General features: G+C 44.0%; 1 protein-coding gene across 1 annotated transcript; it reads left to right on the forward strand.

The window, feature by feature from the left end:
- Positions 1–13,759: 13,759 nt before the first annotated feature.
- On the forward strand, positions 13,760–19,110 carry LOC103638152 (LIMR family protein Os06g0128200). Its single transcript, XM_008661133.2, has 14 exons — positions 13,760–14,503; positions 14,585–14,670; positions 15,382–15,500; positions 15,722–15,832; positions 16,054–16,152; positions 16,290–16,412; positions 17,233–17,295; positions 17,367–17,431; positions 17,509–17,618; positions 17,705–17,819; positions 17,906–17,971; positions 18,334–18,444; positions 18,549–18,615; positions 18,712–19,110. The coding sequence occupies exons 1-14, from the start codon at positions 14,154–14,156 to the stop codon at positions 18,757–18,759; spliced, it is 1,533 nt and encodes a 510-aa protein (XP_008659355.1). The 5' UTR covers positions 13,760–14,153; the 3' UTR covers positions 18,760–19,110.
- Positions 19,111–24,804: the final 5,694 nt, after the last annotated feature.

Raw genomic sequence — 24,804 nt, forward strand, 5'->3', positions numbered from 1 at the left:
CAAGTGTGCTATGAATTGGCTTATATGTTCGTGTGTGCTTTTCCCACTTTCACCAGAAAACTTAGAGAAGTCTGGTATTCTAGTTCCCTGTGGGTATGGCACGGTGTCGAATCGGTGGCTATAAGGCTTCCGATACGATTGCCCTGTACCTAACACACTAACACCGAGTTTGTCCCTGAACATCCCGGCTACCTCGTCTCTGACCCTCTCTGCCATGTCTGGCGACCATCCATTGAGTTTGTGGGTGGAGATTTCAGGTTGCCTGACATTACTCTGTCGGCTTTCCTCCCAGGTATGTTTGAGGTGTGTGTTAGGTGTCCTATTAATGTCACCAGCTCCTGCCCTATACCCCTCAGGCTCTCTTGTGGCCGAATAGTATTCAGCCCTATGTCCATGAGGTGGTATGGCATGATTATAATGTGTTGCTGGTGGGGCACCATAATGTTGCTGCGATGAATGTGGGAACTGTGCGTATTGCGCAGCTCTCGGCTCTGCGTATGCATATCCGGACGGTCCGGCGTAAGAGGCCGAATGGTCCGCGACCTGGCCAAATGGTCTGAAGGTATATCCAGATTGTCCAGCCGTATATGGTGCTACGTGGGTAGTCTCGTACCCAGACCGTCTGTCGTAAAGAACTGGACGGTCCGCGATCGGGCCGAATGGTCCAGGGCTATACCCGGATGGATCGGCCATATATGGCGTGACTTGGGCAGTCTGCGCATGGACCCGTGTAGAGTCAGATGGTCCAGCGTAATACGTCGGTCGGTTCATGCCATATCCGGACGGTCCGGCGTAAGATGGCGGACGGTCCGCAACATATCCGGACGGTCCGGCGTGATGCACCGGACGGTCCGTGATGGGGCCGAAGTGTTCAGGGTTGTATCCTGATGTTTCGGCCATGTACGGTGCGACCTGAGTGTTTTGTGTGCAGGCCTGCATCTGGTCGGACGGTCCGGCGAAATACGCCGGACGGTCCGCGGTATAACCGGACTGTCTGAGATGATGCTCGGACGGTCCGGTCGCGTCCAGTACCTGCCGCGTGCCTAGTGGTTGCGGCTGTGATGGTGACACGAAAGTGTGCATCGGCATACCATATGATGGCTGGGTCAAAGGTGACCCGTTTATAGCCGATGTGTTTGACGTGGGTGGCACTGTATTAGACTCTCGCGATGGAAAATTAGGAGCAGCTGATTTCTCGTATGCACGTAAATGCATTTTAATAGATTCATCTACATATCGCTTTAACTGATCTCCTCGTTGATCCATGAAAGTCGTAAGAGATAGATCTGGAGTACTTACAGCGGGACCCTGCAGTGGAGGTAGGAGAGATTCCATATCGATCTCCCCTTGACGGACGATCTTTTGGTGGCGATCCACCGTGAAGTGTGACAAGTACTTGTCCGCCGCCTCCTTGCGCCGTTCGGAGAGTTTATGCAGCACTTCCGCCACTTCCTTGTCGCGTTGTTCGTTCCATTGCCGCATCACCTCCTTCTCATCGTGCATTACGAGGTCTTCAAAGGGCCTTTGGTCCTCAGCCGGGAGCGCCTCCATGGCCGGCTTGATGATGTTGGTAGTGGAGATCTTGGTGTGATCCTTAGAACCGGCCATTTATGGGCCGATTTTTAGCAGATCTAGACACCTATTCCCCAGCGGAGTCGCCAAAAAGTATGTTGACGCTTTTTCGGAGCGCCAATCACTCAAGAAGAACTGGCGGCGGTGCCCTCTGCACAGGGACGGACGGTCCGCGCGCAGGGGCCGGACGGTCCGCGGCCTGGTGCGAGGCGACGGCGCTCTCTGGTCAGACGCGGACGGTCCGCGGCACAGGGCCGGACGGTCCGCGACCTGGTGCAGCAGCTCGGGTTCCCTGCCTGACGGCCGGACGGTCCGCGCCCTAGGGCCGGACGGTCCGCGCGTGCGCAGGGGCGGCGGTAGATCGCCGAGGGCGCCTGGATCTCGCTCCCGGGAGGGACCCCGTCGGGGAGGAGAGATCCTAGGAGTTGTCTAGGCTCGGGCAGGCCGACCTAGACTCCTCTAATCGACGTAGAGTCGAGGAGAGGCGGAGAATTTGGGGATTGGAATACTAAACTAGGGCTAAACTAGAACTAGACTAGAACTACTCCTAATGCATAAGGTAAAAACGAGTAATAGACTTGATTTGTTCGATTGTTGGGGGTTTAATCGGCCGTAGCCCTTCATCTATATAAAGGGGGAGGTCTGGATCCGCTTCCAACTGATTTCCGAGTTAATCCCGCGGTTTTAGGTAACAAATCCCGCGAGAAACTAGGAACCCTAACTGACTCTGCGCACGCGCGGACCGTCCGCGCCACCACCGCGGACGGTCCGGACCGCGGACCGTCCGGCCTCCGGGCCGGACCGTCCGCACGGTCATTTTTGGGTTCGAACAGTATGGCTCTTTTTATCCTTGATTGATGCGGGGATTTATTACAAACTAGGCAAGAAAGTTAGATCTTTTATATAATCTTGCTCAATCCGATTTTTCCCTACATCCTGATTTGATATATAGTGAAATATATTTCGGACTTAGTTCTAGGAGTGAGGGGGTTTTTATAAAAACGTGTATGAGCCCAGTGAGGAGAGGTCGTGAAGGTTCTGGGAGTGAAGGGATTAGGATTGTGAACTGCTGCTACACTAGGCGTAACAAGGCACTGAGGAGGATGTGTTTCAGGGCAAGGGGTGATGTAGGAGCATTGATATAAGTGACGCCCTCGCTGAAGTTGGTCCGACCTGCCTTGAGGTCCTCCTCGCCAAGTGACGCCTCACCTCAGTGAATCAGGTCGTCCGCTTAATTCTGCTCTGCCGTACTCATATCATCGAATCCCTTAATTACAGGCTACCGGTTAGCTACTTTACTGAAAATCTGACTCTGCAGTGAACTACTAAGTACTTGTTTCAGTAGTTTATTTTGGGTTAGTTGATAACAGTATGAAATGAAATAGCACTTGTTCCAACAGTTGATTCAGGCCCAACTTTCAAATCTATGTTAAACATTTGTTTGTTGATTGAGCTGAAATTTATCCATGCTTTACATCTTTGCTTGCATTGTACATTATATTCAAATTTGGATACTGAAATGTCTGAAATATTATAGCCGCAATTATATTCAATATTCATTTATAAATGGTATTCAGTGGACGAGGTAAACATCCGACGCCACTGCGGTTGCGTCGGAGACATCAGCCGCATCAGCTCGATGGCTCGCAGCCATAACGTGTCGTCGTTGCATAGGAAGATGGTGCATGAGCTATACATGGTGGTGTGCGCCTGCTACAGCAAATCTATTTCTAGACAGAAATGTCGATACTGTTTTTCTTCATTAAGTTAAGCTTAAAATATCTTTTTATATAATATATTTTTTAGATATTAATATTGGTTCTGTTTTCTATGAACGAATGTCTACTAATCATGGTTTTGGAGGGGAATAACTAATATGCAAGCAGTCATTAGGTGTAAGCGTGCAAGTAACCCTCTTGGTTCATTAGATTTAGATCCAACCGTATGTGTAATTGTGTTTTATTATGAGCTTTTTTATAAAGCTACACGAGATGGTGGTGGAAGAATTTAAATGTTAAATATGACATACGGTTAGATATAGATCTAACGGACCAAGAGACCTGCTTGCACGCATGCACATAATATCTGCTTGTATATTAGTCGCTCTCGCTTTAGAGAGCCTTCAGTACTCAAATGAAAATAGAGAGAGAGATAGAAGGGAACGCCGACATGTGGGTTCCGGAGGTACCTTTGTCCTAGCGGAGGGCGCGCTTCTTCTACGCGACGACCCAAGGTGCGACATAGCGGTCGCCAGTGAGCGAGTAGAGCTTGACCCCGTTGATGGAGGTGGACTTGAGTGTCCCCGCGCTGTGGCTCGCCGCCATCTCCAACGCGGTCGCCGGAAGCCACTCTGCTCTGAGCTCCTCCTCCTCATCGACGGCACCATCGCAGTGGTTGCCTGCTGCTAGCGCTAGGGTTTAAGACCGTCCGCAGCGCACCCCCCTCCCCTAGCACTGTATACGCGTAGAGGCCCTCTACGCGCGCAGCGGTGGCCTTCAAATGGCCCCCTACGCGCTGCAGTGCTAGGGGAGGCCGCACAGCCCCCCCAGATCAAGGGGAGCATTGTAGCGCCCCCTTGCATAGTGCTCCCCTATTTAATAGTTGAAAAAAATAGTAATAAAAGATGAATAGGGTTAGATAATAATATTTTATAGTTGTAGTGGGGTATAGAGGGATAATATAGGGGGAACCGCTGCGGGAGATGAAAATTTAGGGGGTAAAATATTGATGATGTGACACAAAAAATGATATAAGGGGAAAAAATTTAGGGTGAACCGCTGCGTTGCGGATAGCCTAAGACCGTGTTCAACGCATCCCGCCAGCCTCCCTCTCCGCTACCTGTGACGGCTACAGGCATCCCCCTCCGTGTTCAACGCATGACGCTATATGAGCCTCTACCGGCAACAATGCAAGGGGAGAGGCTGGTACTCCGCCAGATTAAGAGGGCGCTGTGGTAGCCCCCTTTCCTCGCTATGCGTGCGTGTCAGTGTTTGTTAGAGGAGAGAAAAATGATAATAGATGATGAAAAGATATGGAAAATAATATTTTATGGTTGTAGTGGGGTATAGGGGAAGGATTTAGGGGGAACGGCTGTACAGAGTGGAGATATAGGGAGGAAGAGAACGCTCACATGGCACATGAGTAGGATATAGAGGGAGAAATTTAGGGGGAACCGTTGAAGATAGTCTGAGGGATTTGGCGGATATCCCGGCCCGGCGCTCGTCGTGCGCGCGCAAGGGAGAGGAGACTGTCAGGCGACGGCGCCGGCGGCGGCGCGACGAGAGCTCTCGGAGCTGTTGGATTGGGGTTTTCCGTGTTGAGAACTACGTTACCACAGATCACCAGATCCGCTCCCTTCCCTCCCGTCAGCAGTAAAGGCGCGAGAAGCTGTAGAGAACCCGTCTCCCTTCCCATAAGCACGACTGAGGAAACACACGAGACACATGATATAGGGTTGGGCCTCTTTCTGATATCTGTATTATGAGGGGGTGTACATGTTCCTTATATAGAGATGTGAGACCCCTCAGGGGCAAAGCAGGTATTTGCCCACATAACCCTAACTAGGGTTACTTAACACTCCCCCTTGGGCGAATACCGCGACCAACACATGCCTCATTAAAACTCCAAAAAACCCAGTGGGAAAAATGTGGAGAAAGAGTGCATGGTGATACAAATTGCATTTGCACTTTGTTGTCTCGTTAAAAACCTCATGTGAGAAACTTCAAGAAAACTCACCAAGGGAAAAAGAGTACAACAGCTGTCATCGTGACATATTTCGATCCGTTGGGATCTAGATTCTATCGAATCTTCTACAAGGGCTAACTTTAGAAATGTGCTCCCCTGATCCTTGCAAAATCGTATCAATAAGGCAAAACATATTCTTCTGGAAGTATATGCACATAAAGATTCAGCAAACGGATTGCATATCCTTGCAAGGTCTATTTCAGGAACTTTACCTCTACTCACTTCTAGGATATACGAGGTAAATGCACGTATCAATATAAATAAGCCACTTTGACTGATGGTGTTCGATCAACTGGATCTATATATTTAATAGAAAGTTTCATAAAGGTTCACATATTGATCATCAAGCTCACGCCTTCAGGACATAGAATATAACATTTATTGTCTCACGATTGTGATCAATATAAGCATTCGCTCCCCCTGACGATGACATCTGTCAAAGTGGTTATCCCTCATAACTCAAACATATTCTTCAAGATATATGTCTCATTGTTCATCTGGAATAACGAGAATGGATGAGGTCGGGGTGCTATCATTTTCTATCTTACACCATAATTTATACATAGTTGTGCAAAGCAAGTAACATGTCCTTCTATAGGACTTTAGGGGATAATATAGTTGCAAAAGTACATATTCTAAATATGACACATCGCTCCAGGCGTTCATCCATTGCAACATCTATGATGGTGTAACAAAAGTCTATCAAAGATCGTAATCCATTAGTGATTTTTCATCGATTAGATACATCATTATAGTCTGTCATTCTGGCACAATGGGGATATTTTGCCAGTAACACCTAAACCTTATAAGTTTCTGCCATCGGGGCTTTAGAGGATACCGTAATTCCACATCTAGTGAACATTACCATGAGTAAAACTCGTGGAATGCACATGTGCTTATTCGGTGAACTTCAAGTCCTTTGGTACCTCATCTTATTCCTTTTTGGGTCTATATGGGTCTTTATCCCTTTATCGGGATTAACAAATTTTGGTGTTCAACTCAGACTTTATTTCTTCTAGAAAGGTTCCATCAGGGAACTGTAATCTCAACTAGTAGATATTCTCTCTACACTTGAGAATGGTCATTCATCAGGAACACATTATTCAGTATGAGATTTATATGTTGCATATTTATAATTCAAGAATATGAGTCCTCCTTGGATCTCATGACGGATCTTTTAAATCCTATTAACTGCATAGTTTAATTCATGCCATTTGCCAGATTATATCATATAGCGGAACAGTGTTTATTCAGCACATATGTGGGATGGATCTCTCACAAGACCACTTGAACCATCGCATTCACCACACATTATTTCAATAGTGCCCATAATGTCCGAACTTCAAGCTCGTGACTTTCACTTTGCGATTATTGGTTCAACCTCGATTGCATTTATCATTGACCCGATAAGAGAGCTTCAAACACTCATGCCTAGGACTTTGTTTTGGATCCCTTTGCAATCTAGAGAGGCAAGATAGGTGTCGACATATTTGTCTCCCACATTTAATAATGATCTCCGTCATTTCCCAAAACGAAAGATTCATTGTTCCGTATTCCCAGCACAATGATATTGCGCGCATTGCTAGGAACTTCATCATCAAGATGAACCTCTTCGTGAGGCAAATCACCATCAGGGTGAATTAATCGGAGGAAAGTTATCACAAACCACGTGAATCTGCAATCAGAACATATGCTTTGACTAAGGCTGATGGATCATATTCGCAGGCATCCCCGAGAATAGATCAAATACCAATAAGTCAAATGTGGATATGATATTAATCCCAGGTATATCCACATCTACATCAGGTAGAAGCATTCAGACCAATATGGTTAGTCCTCAACGATTTCTGGCAAACTCCATATACACAGGAGTACACACCGAACGGCAGGTTCAGTTTAGCTTATGTGCGTTTAATAGAATATTGAGGCATTACACTATATGGGCATTCCTCCCCCTAATGCCGAGATGTTCTAAAAGCATACAGATAAAATCCCCAACCACAATCATCCAGTTGTGGCCAATGTATGCTATTGTGGTGATTTATTTGGGAAATCTTACGCACATTACAGATAGTGGTTTTATACAGTGAGCTTTGGACTTAGATTAATATAGTGGCATGAATACTACATATTTGTCCTTCAACATGAAGGGTTAGTCTCAACATTCAGCGAGACACGCAACAACAAGTTGCTTCGTGGTTACAATTCTGCAAACTTATTGTTTTTGTTACCAAATACACAGTCAATCATTAAGATTTTAGACTAACATGCACAACACTATTTTTATCCATAAGGGTCCTTCAGGGGCTAATGCATACCATTCGTCGTTTGGAGCCATTGGTTGACTTCAGGTCAACAAGTAAAATGACCATCAAGGTTTAGCGCTCACAAGGACATTCACTGGTTGCATTGTGCTTTGAGGCACATAGGAAAATGCGTGTTTATATTGGTAGTAAAGTGCACAGCATCAAGCCAATGCTGCCAAGCAAAGATTTTTATATGCAGAGATGCATAGTCCAGCTCATTTTATTATTGCCCATGGTTTACCCGATTACTCATACCGTTCTGAAATTGGGTATCGATTTATGCAACATTTTAGGTATTATAATTTTGAGAGAGAATTTATAACAATAGTTAATAAATTGTGATGCTGCCAGCAGGGCAAACATTTCTCCTCATATTATATACCAATTTGTTCTATAAAGCATTGTTTCGATCTCTTCGTTGTTCGGCAAAAAGAGAAGCTTTAGAATAGAACAGACAAGGCCAAGAATTTATTTTTTTATCTGGGAAAAATCACCATATAACTAGCTTTTGATGAAGCAAATGATGATAACTGCTTGACAAGAATGAAAATAGGACTGGTGTTCGCCAGGATCCATCTTCAACAACAGATATTACTGCTCTCATACGAGGATACAATAGGTCTCTACAAGATCTTCATATTTCTATCACAAATTATCATCACTAGCAGTCTAGTGGTCAAGACATATGACTCTTCTGGCTCTGAGGACCAAGGACATGTTAATGTCTAATTTAGCTTCAAGCTCTGTGGTGATGTGGGATTTCATAGTTATTTGTCTACTCTTCTCACTTCTGGTAGATCGGAGATAGATAATAGTAAGCATGCCAAAGGGTGGAATTCAGTGTAGTTCGGCTACATAAACCCTAGATATGTGTCCATTCAGGACCGACCTTTACCATTTAGCTTACAATGTATACCAAACTTGTTAAAGGACTATCCCGAGTCAATTCAGTGACTATAAGTATTTACAATTATGAGAAATATATGCAACACAAGCATAGAGGTCCTAGATAGGACGAGTAAAGTGGTTCGACGGGAACATACAATGTTTTTTTTCACACCAACATAGTGAAATTTTTCTCAGAGTAACCTTTCGATGTACTCGCAACTTCGTGTTGCTAGGGTACTAGCCATTTATCTCAAAGTTCGCTTCATGTCGTTCAGCGACAAAGGAAGCAACGTGTCAACATCTGGTTGAGCAATGTATAACTGAGATTTATAGCCTTAAATCATTTGGTAAGGTCTTATTGCTTACTAATAAAATCCCAATTTGTGATGTCTTCTGTGCCAAAAAGGCTTTCATGCATTATATTATATATCTTCGGGTTACTTCAAATAAAACTTTATGCATGAGATGAGAGCAGAGATTTAACTTATCTGTGTTTCATTGTATTTCGATTTAATTTCCCAGATTTAATATATTGTTATGGCCACTTGGCGATATATATAAATATATGATGTCACACAACACAATCAAATAAAATATATAATCAAACAAAATTGTTTACGGAGGTTGCGCGTAATGTGACTTCATGGGCTTGAACAATCCACCATAATCCACACGAATACAAGCTCAAGCGTATCCGGCGTCAATGCATGTGCAGCCATCAGGGCTACTACAACACAACAAGCTTTCATAACAAACGCAACAGGCGCAGTTGTGACTCGATAGTCGGGGTACAAGACAAGTCCGCGCAACGTGCGCAATAGGCACAATTGTGTCTCGTGGCAGACAGACAATGCCTACAGGGCATGCGAAAAATACGCGGCTCGGCGATGGCGGTCCGACTCAACAGGAGCGGTTCGATTAAATGAGGGTGCGACATAGCAATCACATGAAGCAGACAAGTTCGTACGACACAAATATTGTGTCGTGATGACAGGGCGCAGCCAATATCATAACTCAGCCGATTAATAACGTAGACTGATCAGCGCGTTCGAGTACCCACAATACAATTTAATCGCTCGATATGAGTCCAAAAGCTCAACATAATATAAATATTTAGATCGATTTAAGTATACCCAATATATACTCCACATGCATTTAATAATTTTCTACTATTTACTTCAGGAAATAAAACAGAAAAAATAAATACCAATATTAATGCATAATCTTAACACATCGGGTGTAAAAATATTTTTTCCAATATTTAAGCATGTATTTTTCTATTAATTATTTGCACATGAAATAATTAATTAAGGTAGAGATTGCAAAAACATGCTTTACTCTATTTATTTGCAATGAGACATAAGTAGAGTAAATATATTACAGAGCATGTATACAAACTAATTGTACCAATGTTTATTAATTTAACAAAATTGTATTAAAAAAACTCGTATGCTCCCACGATTGGATGAGGGCACGACACAACCTTTGAATTTTTATCTACTCCTACGAAGGAGTCCTGCATGCACGCATGCAAAATTTTCTTTTCTTTTGTTTTCTTTACGGAAGAGAATAGCTCTCAACTGCCCGCCGCTTGACCAGAAAAAAATAGCGTGCGGCCGTTACGAGAGCAGGAGCGTTTTGGACGCGCTAGCCGTTTGGTTGACCGGCTCACCAGGGCCACCGTCCCGTGGATCGCACGTAATGCCATGGTCTTCGGCGTGGCGTGGTCTTCGGCGTGGCGTAGAACGACATGATCCCTGCCTTGAGAGAGCGGAGGTGCTTGCTCGGTGGACCGGCTACATCCGACCACCGCATGCCCGCGACGCACAAGCTCGACCGTCAGGGTCCGGCCCAGGGCCCAGGCCACTGCTGACCTCGTGATGAGCACTGTCCTGGGCCCCGCCGCCGCTGCTCCCCTGCCAGGCATGGGCGCCGTCATGCACTCCACTCCTCTCGCTCGCTGCGCCACGCGACACTTCAGGTGCGTGTGGCCGAGTAGCCATCGGCTACTACGCAGGGCTAGGCGGCTAACACGCATTCTCTTCCGATGAACAATATAGAACAGTAGATCTAAATGTACTAAGAAATACATACAACTCTATTGTATAGAGAAATCGAAGCCTGTCGCGTAGGACAGTTTGGCTAGACCGAGGGACCTGCCAGCTTGATGGAGAGTTGATGTCGATCGGATCCGCAGCAACGTCGAGGTAGAGCGTGCTGATAACGTGTTGAGAACTACGTTACCACGGATCACCAGATCCGCTCCCTTCCCTCCCGTCAGCAGTAAAGGCGCGAGAAGCTGTAGAGAACCCGTCTCCCTTCCCATAAGCACGACAGAGGAAACACACGAGACACATGATATAGGGTTGGGCCTCTTTCTGATATCTGTATTATGAGGGGGTGTACATGTTCCTTATATAGAGATGTGAGACCCCTCAGAGGCAAAGCAGGTATTTGCCCATATAACCCTAACTAGGGTTACTTAACATTCCGGACGTTGGATGATCATCGTCTGTTGTGGTTGGGCTTTCGTCCTTCAAACTCCAGCACGATGGGCCCATTCGATATTGGCCCATGAGTCCGGAATGATGGGCTTGTCATTCTCACATCCATCGGTGTCTTCTCTTCTCCTGCCTCAAAGACAAGTAAAAAAATAATGTGTTCTTTGATCTCTCTCGGCCCGTTGGTCTTTCTTCTCTTTTGTCCACATCCACACCAAATATAACCTGTCCCGTTCTACGTCCACCTGAACATGATGTGAGTTCGTGGTCATCTTCAATGCGCGCAAGGTGAGCTTGAACATGTTGTGAGTTCGTGATCATATTCATTGCACGCAAGGGGCCATAAAGCTCACGGTCACAGCCTCGACAGACATCACGGCCGCCACGGCGAGCTCAGGGACATCAGATATAGGTCGGCAGAGACGTAAGGTATTGGCCGCCGGGTACATGTCGCGGCTTGCGGCTGCCACCGTGCCACGACGAACTCAGCTACACGAAGAGCATGCAGCTGAGGATAACGTGTCTGTCGTTGGTATTGATATTGTAGGATCTGAAAGACAGTGGTTGACACATACAATACAACAACGATGTCGTTTCTTCAGTCTCGAGCAATGAGCTAGAGCGGTGGCTTCAACAAGATCTGTATCTTGTTTTTTTTTTACAATCAGCCCTCTAGACACGACTCAAAACACGAGTTATTAGACTATCTTCGACAACGTCCGATATATGCTCCTCTCTGCTATATTTAGATATTTATAGATTGATGATATTCTATACCTATCCAACAATACTAATGTAAGTGTGCCTCTAAAATTTAGGGGATATTACTGAAGACAACCTTAATTAGCTTTGTACATGTCCTTAACCTTTAGTTCCAAAGGGCACCAACGACCAGGAGAATATCAACGCTGTATATCTAGTTTTTATTAGGTCCTTAAGTTCGAGCCATCCAGTATAATTATTGGAGCGTGTTGTAGGCTCAATTCTTGCTCACAAATAAAAAAGATCGAAGATATTCGATCCTTTGTCCATCATAGGTTCTAAAGAGTAGCAACTTCATACTCTCGTTGTTTGTTTCTACGTTCTCTGTTGCGGGGAAAGCATTTTCCAACACTCTGCTAGGGCTTGTTCGTTTTGCTCTCAATCCATGTGGATTGGGTGGGATTGGATGAGTTTCAATCCTAAACAAGTCAAAATCTTTCACAATTTTTTCCAATCTCATCCAATCCACATGGGATAGGAATAACCGAACAAGCCCTTAGTGTGCTTCGTTCCGGGAAAATACGAGTGAAAGGGAAAAAACGATTTGTGCTTAACTTGGCAGAGAGGATGTAATCTGCAGGAGGTAACTAAAGAATCCAAGTGCGAGTCATGGGCAGTCTTTCGACCGGCTGGTCCTATAGAAATGCGATCATGTAGCAGAGGATTGAAAAATATATTCAGAATGAAAATTTGTAGAAGGTAGATGACTGGGTACCCAAAGCAAAACTGTAGGAAGAGAAATATTAGGGAATACACAATCCCATTCGTTTTCTCCTCTCCTGGACCTAATGTTGGAGATGACCTAATGGCAGTGCTGCGGTCATCGCCAACACCAATTACTCAAGGTATTATCAATTAATCATATAAATACATCCCTTACTAGTATATGGACATATGGTTCTTGCATATAGATATACATCCCTTACTAGTATATGGTCCTATGGACATATGGTTTTTGCATATAGATAAATTCTGAGCCATTTTTTGCACGCAAGATAAATTTGATAGATTATATCCTATCACAATTTTGTTTATATGATTGCTTGTTTCTAAGATAGTACATAACCTATTCATAATCAAGTAAACCTGATGTTTTAACTACAATGTGGACTGTATGAACAGCTCATTTTTGTTAGGATAATCATTGCATAATGTGTGAAAATTTTGAAGAAAGATAGATCGATTTATATATTGAAGGGCATAGTTTAATTCAAACCGCTGTGAATAAAGTTTTACATGTGTCGAGATGATCTCCACATCACTTGATACTTGACGGAAATTTACTTAGGCCTCTTTTGGAATGCGATTTTTTTTCCATTGATTGTTTTTTTCCTGTGAAGATGAACAGAATATTGTGAAGTTCATGTATAATTTCTCTAATATTCCTGTGTTCTAAAGGAGGCCTTAAAGTGTCTCATCTGTCTAATTTCTCTCATGCTTTCCTTGTTGTTTCTTTTCCACCATATTGTCATCTTTTATAATTCTTCCGTTCTAAAATAGTATTTATTTTAGTACTTGGTTTTTATATCTGTATTCAAATAAATGATGATGAATCTAGATACATATATATAAAATACACATCAAGTATTGTATGTACCTAATAATTATCTAAAACGAATTTTATTTTAGGGCATAAGAAATATTAATTTATGACAATGGAGTAGACGTATTAACTTCAAAGACATCCTGGGGAGAACTAGTTAACACAAAGATATCACGAGATGAGTATTTGAAGAGTAGTACAGGCATAAAGATAATAGAGAAAATTCTTTACATGCTATTATAATTTATCCATTATCATATCGTCATTGTTGATACCTTCAATGCCACTTGGATGTATTTTCTTATCCTCTGTGTTATCGTTGGTAGTATTTAAGAGTACGAAATTTGCATGTTCTAATCTTTCTATGCCGCTGATAATGACATAGAAGAGGAAGAAATCGTATCAAATGATACAAAAGGGATTTTCTGTAGAACCCGTAAAACGATTTTCCAGTCATTAACGCCAAAACGGCGTGCGCTGGCCCCCCAACTCCGTCCGCTCCAACAGCGGCGAACCCAACGCACCCCACCGCACACTCACAGGCGCCAGCCTAGCCCACGCTGTTGTTCTCCTCTCTCAGTCGCCTCGCCCCACCGTGTCTCCCTCCCCTCGGTGTCGTCAATCACCGCACCCGCTGCTGCTAGCCCGCAACTCCCTCGCTTCCTGCACCCACATCCCCGCGGCGCTACCTGCCTACCCAGATCCCGCTCGCCGGTGGTGCCCTCCTCAGTCCTCACTCTCCCGCCGCTGGCGCCGCCGGAGCGAGGGGGACTGCCCATACCCTACTAGGACGAGCAGTAGGAGGCGGAGGGGCGAGATCCGGCGGAGGCCGCCCCGATGGGGGACTTCAATGTGGCACTGGTGATCGTGGCGGCGGTGGTCAGCGTGCTGGTGCTGCTCGTCAGCGTCTACCTTCTCGTCAACTACCAGCACCCCGACGACGTCAACCAGGCCTACTTCCCCAAGCTCGTCGTCGTGCTCGGCCTCACCGTCGCCGTCCTCTCCATCCTCATGCTCCCCGCCGACGTCGCCAACCGCCAGGCATGCCGCAAGGCCGTCTACAACGGCGCCTGCAGCCTCACGCTCCCCATGAGGACGCTCTGGCTCGTCGTTTACATCGTTGACGCCGTCCTCGTCTTCCTCGTCATCCCCTTCGCAATGTTCTACTACGAGGGCGACCAGGACAAGTAACCTCACCCCCCTCGCTGTTTCCCTACCTTCTCTTCTTCCATCCGTCCGCTGATGATTTGGACCCGCCTTCCCTGCAGGTCCGTCGGGAAGAGGCTCAGGACCGCGCTCATCTGGGTCGTCGCGTCCGCGGTAGTGTGCGGCCTCGTCCTCGGCATCCTATACGGTGCGCGCGCGCGGACCAATCCATGCTTCTCCCATTCTCTCTCACCTCCTCCACTCAGAATGCTCTTGTGATTTCTCCAGGATTGGAGTGACATCCTGAAAGCTACTGGAGTACCATTTCTAGTGTAGTTCAATTAAAAAAAAGTGGTGTCCTTTGCCCGAACCTTGTGGTGGATTCCAGCGTTTCCCTGCATTGGTGTTCGGATTGAAGCGACATCTTTGAGCTCCGAACCTTTTTTTCCCTATCCTAATTCAATCTTTTATCGCTACAAGCCTACAACTGCCCAAACCCAGAATTCAGTTACCTTGTTCTCTTCCCGTGTTTCATGAACTTGGTTTATATTTCTTTCTACTGTGTATATGTGTTTCTTTCCCTCAGGGGATTTTATTTAGTTTACGGAACAAGATTAGCTTGTCTCCTTGTTTTACAGTTATATGACCGTCAGACAAAACTGTACAACTTTTTTGGTAGTTGCAATGCGCAGGATGGTATGCCTTGATGGAAACCTTATTTTTACCTTATATACAGATCCTATTGCACAAATTTCTGATAATTAACAACATGCGATGATTATGGATACACATTTATGTCATCAAATGATAAACAGATATCATCAAGTTCCTAACTTTCAGCAATGTCAAACCTTTTCAGTTTTGTGATGGTGTGTGTTTACCTAAGTAGGCTGATCCCATCTCCATTTTGTCGCTTCAGGACTTGTTGGTAAAGTGGACTTCACTGTCAGGCACCTATCTTCCTCGGTCCAGACATTTCCAAACTCATTTTCTGGATTCTCAAGTGGCCAGCCGTGCATTAGTCCATTGACTCGTCAGGTTAGTCATTGATGGAAACATGGAATTACCTGTTTCTCTGTTGATGACTTTTAGCCTGTATCTGCTCTCTGTCTTTATGTTTCACTGAAGGCAACAAGTACTAGTCTCTGACTGCATCTATTTGTGTGTCTTTGGTTCTCCATTTTCCGGCTTTATGCAACAATTAGGGCTACAGATTTGGTGACTAGATGGAACTGACCTCCCCCATATTGTGTTTACAGTGTGCGGCTTCTACTGCACCGGCTAACTCGCAAACAACTTGGACAATGCGTGCTACCTTCCCTGAATATGTGGTTGCTCTTACTACAATTGTTGGATCTGTGCTTTTCACGGTGAGTTTATTTTAAACTTAATGGTTTACGTTATGGGCATTTTTGGTATAGGTATTGCCCTGTTCAAATTTTCCTAGGTTTTTTAGACATGGTAAGTTGAACGTGAAGTGAGAACACGGTGTTCGCCTGCCATTTAGTACTCCTGTAACTTGTCATCATGCTGTCATCAATTCTGCATTTTTTCTTTCATTCTGCTAACTATACCTTATTCTTTTTGGTAGATATTTGGTGGTGTCGGAATTGCCTGCCTTCCATTGGGACTTATATTCTCATTTGTTCGGCGTCCAAAAGCTGTAATTACACGCTCACAATATATAAAGGTGGGCATACATTCTCATGTACACCATTTTGATCATAAAGGATGCTTGCCTCATTTGTGATCAATCTTTCTATTGCTATAGTAATTGTTGATTGTTTGGATATCAATGTTTCCTTGAGGTTAAAATCTGCCCTGCAGGAAGCAACTGAATTGGGGAAGAAGGCCAGGGAGCTGAAAAAGGCGGCTGAAGCTCTTCACCAAGAAGAAAGAAGTGGGAACAAGGGCCGGAAATGGCGAAAAAACGTGAAGGCTGTAGAGAAGGTACATTGTACACATCTGTATTTAAATTGCTTTTCCCAGGCATTGGTAATGTTTATTATTAGCTATAACTTTCACAAAACAACCACCACTATATTTAGCCTTTTACATGTGCTGTTATAAAGTAACCCCAAGAGATTAGTTGATGGCATATGTCATCTTCAGATGTAGGCATGCTACTTCAAATACATAAAAGCTACTCACATCATTCCAAATTATAAGGCATTCCAACTTTCTTGGAGAGTTAAAGCATATCAAGTTTGACCAAAGTTATAGAGAGAATTACAAAGATTTATGACATCAAATAAGTATACTATGAAAATATAATTAATGAAGAATCTAATGATACTTATTTGGTACCATAACTGCTGTTATTTTATTATAAAAATTTGGTCAAACTTGAGATGCTTCGACTCCAAGAAAGTTGGGATGGCTTATAATTTGGAATGGAGTACGTACCCTAGCTATTTATTTAGTGTAATGGCAACAACTTAGGTTCTTGAGGGTCTTTGCCTTCCTTTAGCCACTGGGAACTCTGCGATTTGCAATACATAGTCTCATGTATGTCGATGACCAGAATAAAGAATATATCAATTTCAAATATTTGTTTAAAGAAAAATTGAAAGTATTTTTAACATGTATTTATAGAAGACACCTCATTTTGGAGTTTTGGTGGTTAACAGCTCCTCTAGTTGAATTGGTGTCCATGTGCATGCCACATGTGTTGTTCATATGGTCCCTGATTATTGTAGTGTAGTTCCTGTCATACCTTTTTGTGTATTGTAGTGACACTAATTGCTAAGTTCAATCTTTCAAATATCAGGAGTTACTACTTCTGGAAGATGACATGAAGGCTCTAGAAGAGATGTATCCTCAAGGAGAACAGGTAATCCGACATAAATTACCATGTCATATTTTTTGTTTAAGGTTCTCTCCTTGACACATGTTATGGCACAGGCAGAGGCTACTTGGGCATTCACAGTCCTTGGGTACATTGGAAAACTTATATTTGGTGTTGTTGGGTGAGTGCAAAACTTTTGTCCTGTATTTTAATCAAGTCAATTTCCAAAGTGATCTCTTCAAAATGTTGTGCTTGCAGGTTAATTGTTTCAATAGCTTGGGTTGCACATATCGTCATATACTTGTTGATTGATCCTCCTCTATCTTCTTTCCTGAATGAAGTCTTCATAAAGTTGGATGGTGTTTGGGGTATCTTCTGAATTCTCATCTTCCAGTCTTGTCAACTTATGGTGCTGATGAGAACAATCCAATTAATCTTCTAATTTGTGTACCAGGTCTCCTTGGGACTGCTGCTTTCGCATTCTTCTGCTTCTATCTCCTTATTGCAGTGATTGCTGGGGAGATGATGCTTGGTTTGAAACTTGTTTTCATCACAATTCACCCAATGAAGTAACCAGCTCATACCTTAGCATGCTATTTTTTGTGCACTTTTACTTATTATAAATCTCATTAACAAACCAATCAATTCGTTTCAGATGGGGAGGCACTTTAATGAACTCCTTTTTGTTTAATGTTGGGCTCATACTACTTTGCTCCATCAGGTATGACATCAATGCCTTCCTTAAATGTTACGTTGTAAGTTGTAACCTGTCATTACAGGGTAATGGATATTTTATTACATATCTGCAGCATTATTTGTATTTGAAATTGTTTTGAAGCTTTTATCTGGAAAGGCAGTCATAGTCATAGAATGCTCATATTGGCATGTCCTCAATCTAACATGGTAAATGGAACTAGAATTGTTTTTTCCTATGTTGCATGCACTGAAGATGAAAATCGCTGTATGAGCATGAGTTTTATTGATTTGATTGGTTTATTTGGCTGCTGAGCTTTGTCTTCGTATTTCGTGATCGAAAAATCATCTTAATCTAACTACCATACTTTTCCTGCCATATGTGTGCAGTGTGATTCAGTTCTGTGCCACGGCTTTTGCCTATTATGCACAAGCAACTGCTGCTCAAGAGATCTTTGGCCACACATTGCAATCCCTTCGTGGAATTAAGTATCTTTACAAGTGAGTCTCAAATGAAGAGTGAAATTAGTTGCTTTGTTTACAGGTATTGCTGTGGATATTTAAAACTTGAACGTACTTTGATACTTGAACCACAAAACATGCAGGTACAATGTTTTCCAGTATGGCTTTGTTGCTCTTGCCATCCTCACACTCTTCTACTATGCTATATTTGTAAGTCCTTTCCTTTTCATGAAGTGCTTAGTCATTTACATTAATAACTATAGAAGAAATCAAGTCTGACGGTATGTTATTCCCAATAATTGTTAGGGGTGGAGAAAAAAGAAGCCAACAGGGAGGTTCCAGCTCTCAAAATGATTCATCACATTTCCCCCCTGAGTGATAGTTCAGTTAGCGTCGTACGGATGTATATGAACGAAACCAAATCTTTTCAAAGAGCTGAGGAGCTGCAAATGGTGTATATTATCAACTACGTGACCTCAAAGCCGAGAATGTTGGTTACCACGGACATGGATGTTAGAAGTAGAACCCAGTTAACTTTGCAGCGTTTGGTGTGTTTGGGGGCGCTTTGCCGCCCCCAGTTCGATATTCATTTCTTGGTTGTGTCTGGAGTTAGTCAGTTCATTGCTTTTGTATGTATTATATACTGTGATTACAACACAAGGTTCTAGGTTGTATTAATGATATGTCCTGATCATTCCTGTGCCCGTTCCACTGTCTTTGATCCCTGATTGCCTTTCAACTCTTGGCTGTTGCCACTTCCATTCCTTGTGTCAGCTATATATAGCTCACGTGAATTTATCATTGAAACTGCCCTAAGAAGACAACAACTGTTTCGCTAAAAATGTGGATCAAATGATATGCAAATTGTTATGTTTTCGGTCATCAAGAACATCAGCAGCGAAATGGGGGCAGCATCGTCTTTCGTGGCTCTACATCCATCATCTGGAGACTGGAGGACATGAGACAGTCCTTCATGGCTCCACATCCTTCATCGGGATGACTTGAGACACATGTTGTCCGATCCTCCTGCTCCGCCAAGCTATAGTCCCACCGCCTTGTACCCCACCAGTCGCTCATTGCGTTACGATCTACTCACTGATGACAGTTCACGGTGGAGTAAGAGCGTTGCTTTTTTGAGGACATACGAGTGTCGAGCACACAACAAACAATGGCTAAAGGAGGTGACAACGCCACATGCACTGTTTGGACGACACCATCTAGCTTATAGTGCCTCGTGGTTGTGAGGATGTTGTTTGACCGTGGTGACAGTGGGAGATACTTTAGTTGCGATGAACTAAAATGTACTATTTCATACACATTTCATAAAACTAATCTGATTTTCAGTGGTAGCGGCTTGTCACCTATGTGTTTTCAGGTTTTTGAGCGGTTTTGATCTTTATAGTAAATACTGGTAGGTTCTTCTCATCGCATCATATTGTTTGATAATGTTAGAATTCATAGAGGACTATTATGTATTCATTTGATTGAAGTTTTTTGCGAATCGAGAATGGAGTTCATGGAGAACAATCATGTCATTATTTGCTCGAAGTTGTTTGCGAATCATATAAATACAGTTTTGAAGATAAAGTGGTGACAAATGATGACATACAAACACTAACACTTCTCAATACACCTGCTCCGACAATTGTTTCTTGCAACGGCTTCCTACCGACTAAATTGGACACTACACCGATTTTGTTTATGCCACACATTAAAATGCTTACATAATTAACCAAAATAATCTATGGTTAAGATGATGAAAAAATATATATATCATCAGCTACTATCAGTTTCCTCTAATATCTCAATTCGTAGTCTCACACGTACATAAATTGGTTTCAGACTGGATGAGTTATTGTACAAGGTGGTTGAATAGATGTGAAGTTCCATTTCATCACATGAATGTACAAATCCCTCAGAGCTCCGTGGGTCTATATAAAGAAGAGTTAGAGGCCAAAAGTGAAATGGAGTTTTTTCTAGAAAGATTATGAGTTGCATGACTCACGAAACAGTTTGGTCGATTAGTTTGATTATTAGTAATATGGACACATGCCATTGCCATGAAACATAGTCACACACAATAAAACTATCTGCATGCCATGTTCTTCAAGATAGTAAATTGAGGACCACCATTCTGTTGAGTAAAGTATTTCCATGCTCAGCCTGGTCATGCTAGTTAGTTGTATCCTCATGAATTGTGTCACTAATGCCTAATGAAGGCCACTCTCTGCAATTTAATTATATGCATCCACGACTACACACGAGAGACAAAGAGGACAACATTGTGCCTCTTTGCCATCTTTCACATGAGCATCGTTACAGCAAGCCACCGGATCTTAGCGAGACATGTCAGTACACGAGATGACAAAACGTAACCATGTAGTCCTCTATGTATATTTGATATCTTTTGCTGCTTTCCATCGGGGGCATGAGATTATATCCAACACTATGCATACTCACATGTCTTAGGTATAATTCAATGTTTTCATATGCTCTTAGAACAAAGTTATTATGAATTATGATTTTAGAGGAAACTAAAAATTGATGTTGCCTATAAGTTTGAGAATTATTGGTAGACGGGATAAATCACTTATAATATTGAGTTTTAGTAGGTGCGTAATTAATTCAAAATAAACTCGATGACATCTAGAGGCCATCAAAACTATACAAATTCCGATGGGGTCCTCGAACTTATATGCTTAATTTTGTTGAGATTGGTTCGACACCATAAAAATTAACATAATTTTGACAATTTTGATGGCTTTTTTGCCATTGATTTTTTATCACTTTTTCTATAGTGGTAATGCCCCTAGCGAGACAAGACACATCCTTTTGTCATGTGGACTAGCTTATACTTAGTCATAGCAAGTCTCTTGTTACCACATGAGCCCGAACCCCGAGGCCCGGGGCCCGGCCATCCACATTGCTCAAGACAAGGAACATTAAGGACCAATAAAGGACCCTGAAGGACTAAGGGCATGTACAATGGTATAGACGACTGTCGTCTCTAAGTGTATTGAAGTGTATTAAAGGTCGCACACAGACAGTAAAAAAGACAGCTCATACAATGCTATGTCTGTAAGACTGTCTATGTACTATTTAATTCATAAAAAGTCTTTTATTGATCTATATTGATCAAGTATACATTGAATCTTTGTAGCTATTTTGCTGCATGTTTAAGAAAAAGACGCTTCCTCAATCATCTACTTGCTCAGCTTAATCTTCAGGAAAAAGACGCTTCCTCAAACATCTAAGTGCAGCCAAATGTTCATCTTTCTCTTCAGCAGAGTACCCTCCTGTGTCTTTTAAGAGGAGAGAATTGTATGTCTCCAACATCTTAGCTTCTTTGCTCTCAAGAGCTGCAAGATGGTTGAGCCTTGATGCTTCAAGCTTCTCAGATGATAGTTTCTGTTGTACCTCTAATACTTGTAAGCAGTTTGCATGAACTTCAGACTGGAGTTGGCTATATTTTTCAAGCTGTTCAACATCTATTGCACTTTCCCTTGACTTTCCTTCTTTTTTAGAATCTAATGCCATTTTTTTGCTTTCTTTTGTCCCATAGGTCGTGGGAGATCATGAACATTTTCGTCCTCTATATCAATTGGGTTTTCTTCGGTCTGATTGGACTTTCTCTGACGTGCTTTCTTCAGATCACTGTTATAAGAAATCCACTTTGTCTCCCCTCTTACAGCATACCATACATCTGTTAACACGAAGTGTCCTAAGTTCAAGTTTTTGTTGTCCTCTTCGTAAAACTTATGTGCCTTGTCAATCCACGTTTGGTCCGAATGACCACTGGTATAAATTCTACGAGCCTTCAACCATGCACTATGAAAAAGGTCAACCCATTTATTGATCTTGTGCCAACGGTCTTTTGCTTGCTTCTGATTTCTAGTTCTATGTTTTGGGGTCGTCATGTTGTATGTCTTAACAACATCACCCCAATATTGCTCGTTCCTCCTATCTGCTCCATTAATCGGATCCGTTGAATTCTTCAACCAAGCGCTCATCTATAAACGTAAAGAAAAGCATCATTCAATGGTGACTACTATGTATGGAAATGAAAAACGATTAATGAAAATGTATGCCTCACCAGCCTAACATCTTCTTCCTGAGTCCAAAGGATTCGTTTCTCTGTTCTTGCAACCTCATCCCCACTGTCCAGATTAATAGAATTTTGGTTTAAATGTGGAGTTTGAGTCACCACAATTGGAGGCGAAGAGCATCCTGTTGGCCCAACAAAATGAATGTTTTGTGGTGGGTTGCTAACTAGCCTTGTAAATCCACCAGGGGGGTGTAGGTTGTTGTCTCTGAATGAATGATTGAACCTATTATTCACATAAAATCTTCACACAAAATCTGCATATATTCATGTGAAAGTATTCTGGAAGTATTGTGGAAATCTTTATTTCTAGCAGACAACCAAGGAGATAAGCTATTATTCACATAAATGTCCATATTTGCATGTGGGATTTTCATCGAACAGGTGGTAACCAAAGGGGAGTATCACTTCCAGGGTGTGCACATGCTACTTGGCAAGGAGATAAGCTCAAATCGCGTACGATATGGAGAACACAACCAAGGAGGAAGCTGCTACTTGCCTTGCTACGTACCAGGCTGTTGGATCCGTTGCTTCACTTCGTATCCATGGAGGAGTTGTCGGTGAAGAAATTGCATGTCCACTCGTGAAGTTTGGGATGCTGCTGAAGGCTTGGCTCCCAGCGATGGATGAAGCTGTGCTACAGAAGGTCGTGAAATCATGAACAGGTGGAGCCACCACGGATGGAGCAGCTGCCATGGCGGCTGTGGGGGATAGATATCCCCTGGGTCCACTAAAGAAGTAAAAGGCCTCACGAAAAGCCCAAGGGCCCAATAATTCGTAAGGTCATTCTTTCGTGGGCCTAGGGAAAGACAACCAATAAAGAAGACGTGAGACTGATTAGTGCAAACACAGGCGGCCCACAACGTCGAACGAATGAATCACAAACAGAGACCCGACTTTCCCGCGCTGAAGCCCCCATGCAACAGAGCCATGCGAGGATAAGTCGGCGAAGATTACGTAGGGATAAACTCAAGAGGTTCACTATCTTTTAGCTACTTGTTGTTATCGTATCACCTGTACTGCTCCACGGCCGAGTATATAAGGCCTAGGGGGCACCCCTTCAGATCGATCGACCCGGTTCTACTTTGCCACCCACAAAAAACTCTCTGCAGAGAATCTTCTTGTAACCACGCTCATATACTCACCAGGACGTAGGGTGTTACGCACTTCTAAGCGGCCCGAACCTGCAAATCTTGTCCATTGTCCCTCGTGCGATCGGCACGAACCATTTTGCTACAGTCGTTGACACCGTCCTACTCCTAAAAACACCTCGAGGGGCAACCCTGGGTGTGCGGTCGGACCCAAAACACCGACAGCTGGCGCGCCAGGTAGGGGGTGTGTCGACGATCCAAGCTAGCTCAATGGCCGTCACCTTCCACAGCAAGATCACCATGCGTCCCGGATCCATATTCTGCTTCGGGACAATCTCATCCGTGGCGGACGAAGAAGGAATTCTACACCGCCTCGCGGATCTGCCGGAACAGAAGTCTCCTCCAACAAACTCCGAAAATGCTGGAAAGACGCTACCTCCGGGTCTTCGGAAAAAGATCGTCTCCGGGGAGGCTGGAGCTAGAAGCTCGCTGACCCGGAAGACTCCGCTGTCTACTTCCCCGACGAAAGAATGGACACAGGTCATGAGAAAGAAGGAGACCAGGGAGAGGCCAGTCGTTCTTCCCGTTCCTCCGACCTCAAAGGAGAACGGAAAGAAAGTCGCCACGGCAGCAATACCGTTCTACCCCGACGTCCTCTTCATCGGGAGGGCAGAGTCGCCCGCCGTCTCCGACGATGAACCGACCGCGCCCGGAGAAGAACCGCCTCAGTGAGAATCCCGCCGACGAAGGAACCGACGCAGGAACGTTCGACGACATCACACAGCTGGAGAATGGGATCCGGAGCAGCCTGTCTCGCGAGACGAGGTCTCAGAGATAGGAGAAACTCCGGAAGAACGCGTCTTCAGGGAACGAAGGAACTCCCGACGACGTGATCGCCGTCGGACTCAGGAGCAAGCCGAGCAAGATGCAAGGCAACGACGCGGGAATCCGCTCTTCGGGCGCAACTTGAACCCTGACTTCGCCCGAGCTATGAACACGCCGAGCGAAGTCGGAGGCGTTCTAGCCCGGATAGCTGACGGACTTCCTCGGACCCCCGACGCCGAGGGATACCGGCGCCTGTTCACTCAGGCAGCCAACCATCTTCTACCGCTCGCTCACCCGCCGAACGATCTGCGACACGCCATCAACAGTCGCCGAGACACGCGGAGCTCTATCAATGCTTCGCGCGAACGACGGCACGAGAAC

This window comes from Zea mays, chromosome 9, assembly GCF_902167145.1.
Source record: "Zea mays cultivar B73 chromosome 9, Zm-B73-REFERENCE-NAM-5.0, whole genome shotgun sequence".
Taxonomy (NCBI): domain Eukaryota; kingdom Viridiplantae; phylum Streptophyta; class Magnoliopsida; order Poales; family Poaceae; genus Zea; species Zea mays.

Excerpts from the sequence above, each read along its gene's own strand:
- LOC103638152 (XM_008661133.2), top strand. The coding sequence starts at position 14,154 with ATGGGGGACTTCAATGTGGCACTGGTGATCGTGGCGGCGGTGGTCAGC. Across the intron at positions 14,504-14,584 it reads TACGAGGGCGACCAGGACAA|GTCCGTCGGGAAGAGGCTCA; the intron begins GTAACCTCACCC and ends CCTTCCCTGCAG. Across the intron at positions 17,972-18,333 it reads ATACTACTTTGCTCCATCAG|TGTGATTCAGTTCTGTGCCA; the intron begins GTATGACATCAA and ends ATATGTGTGCAG.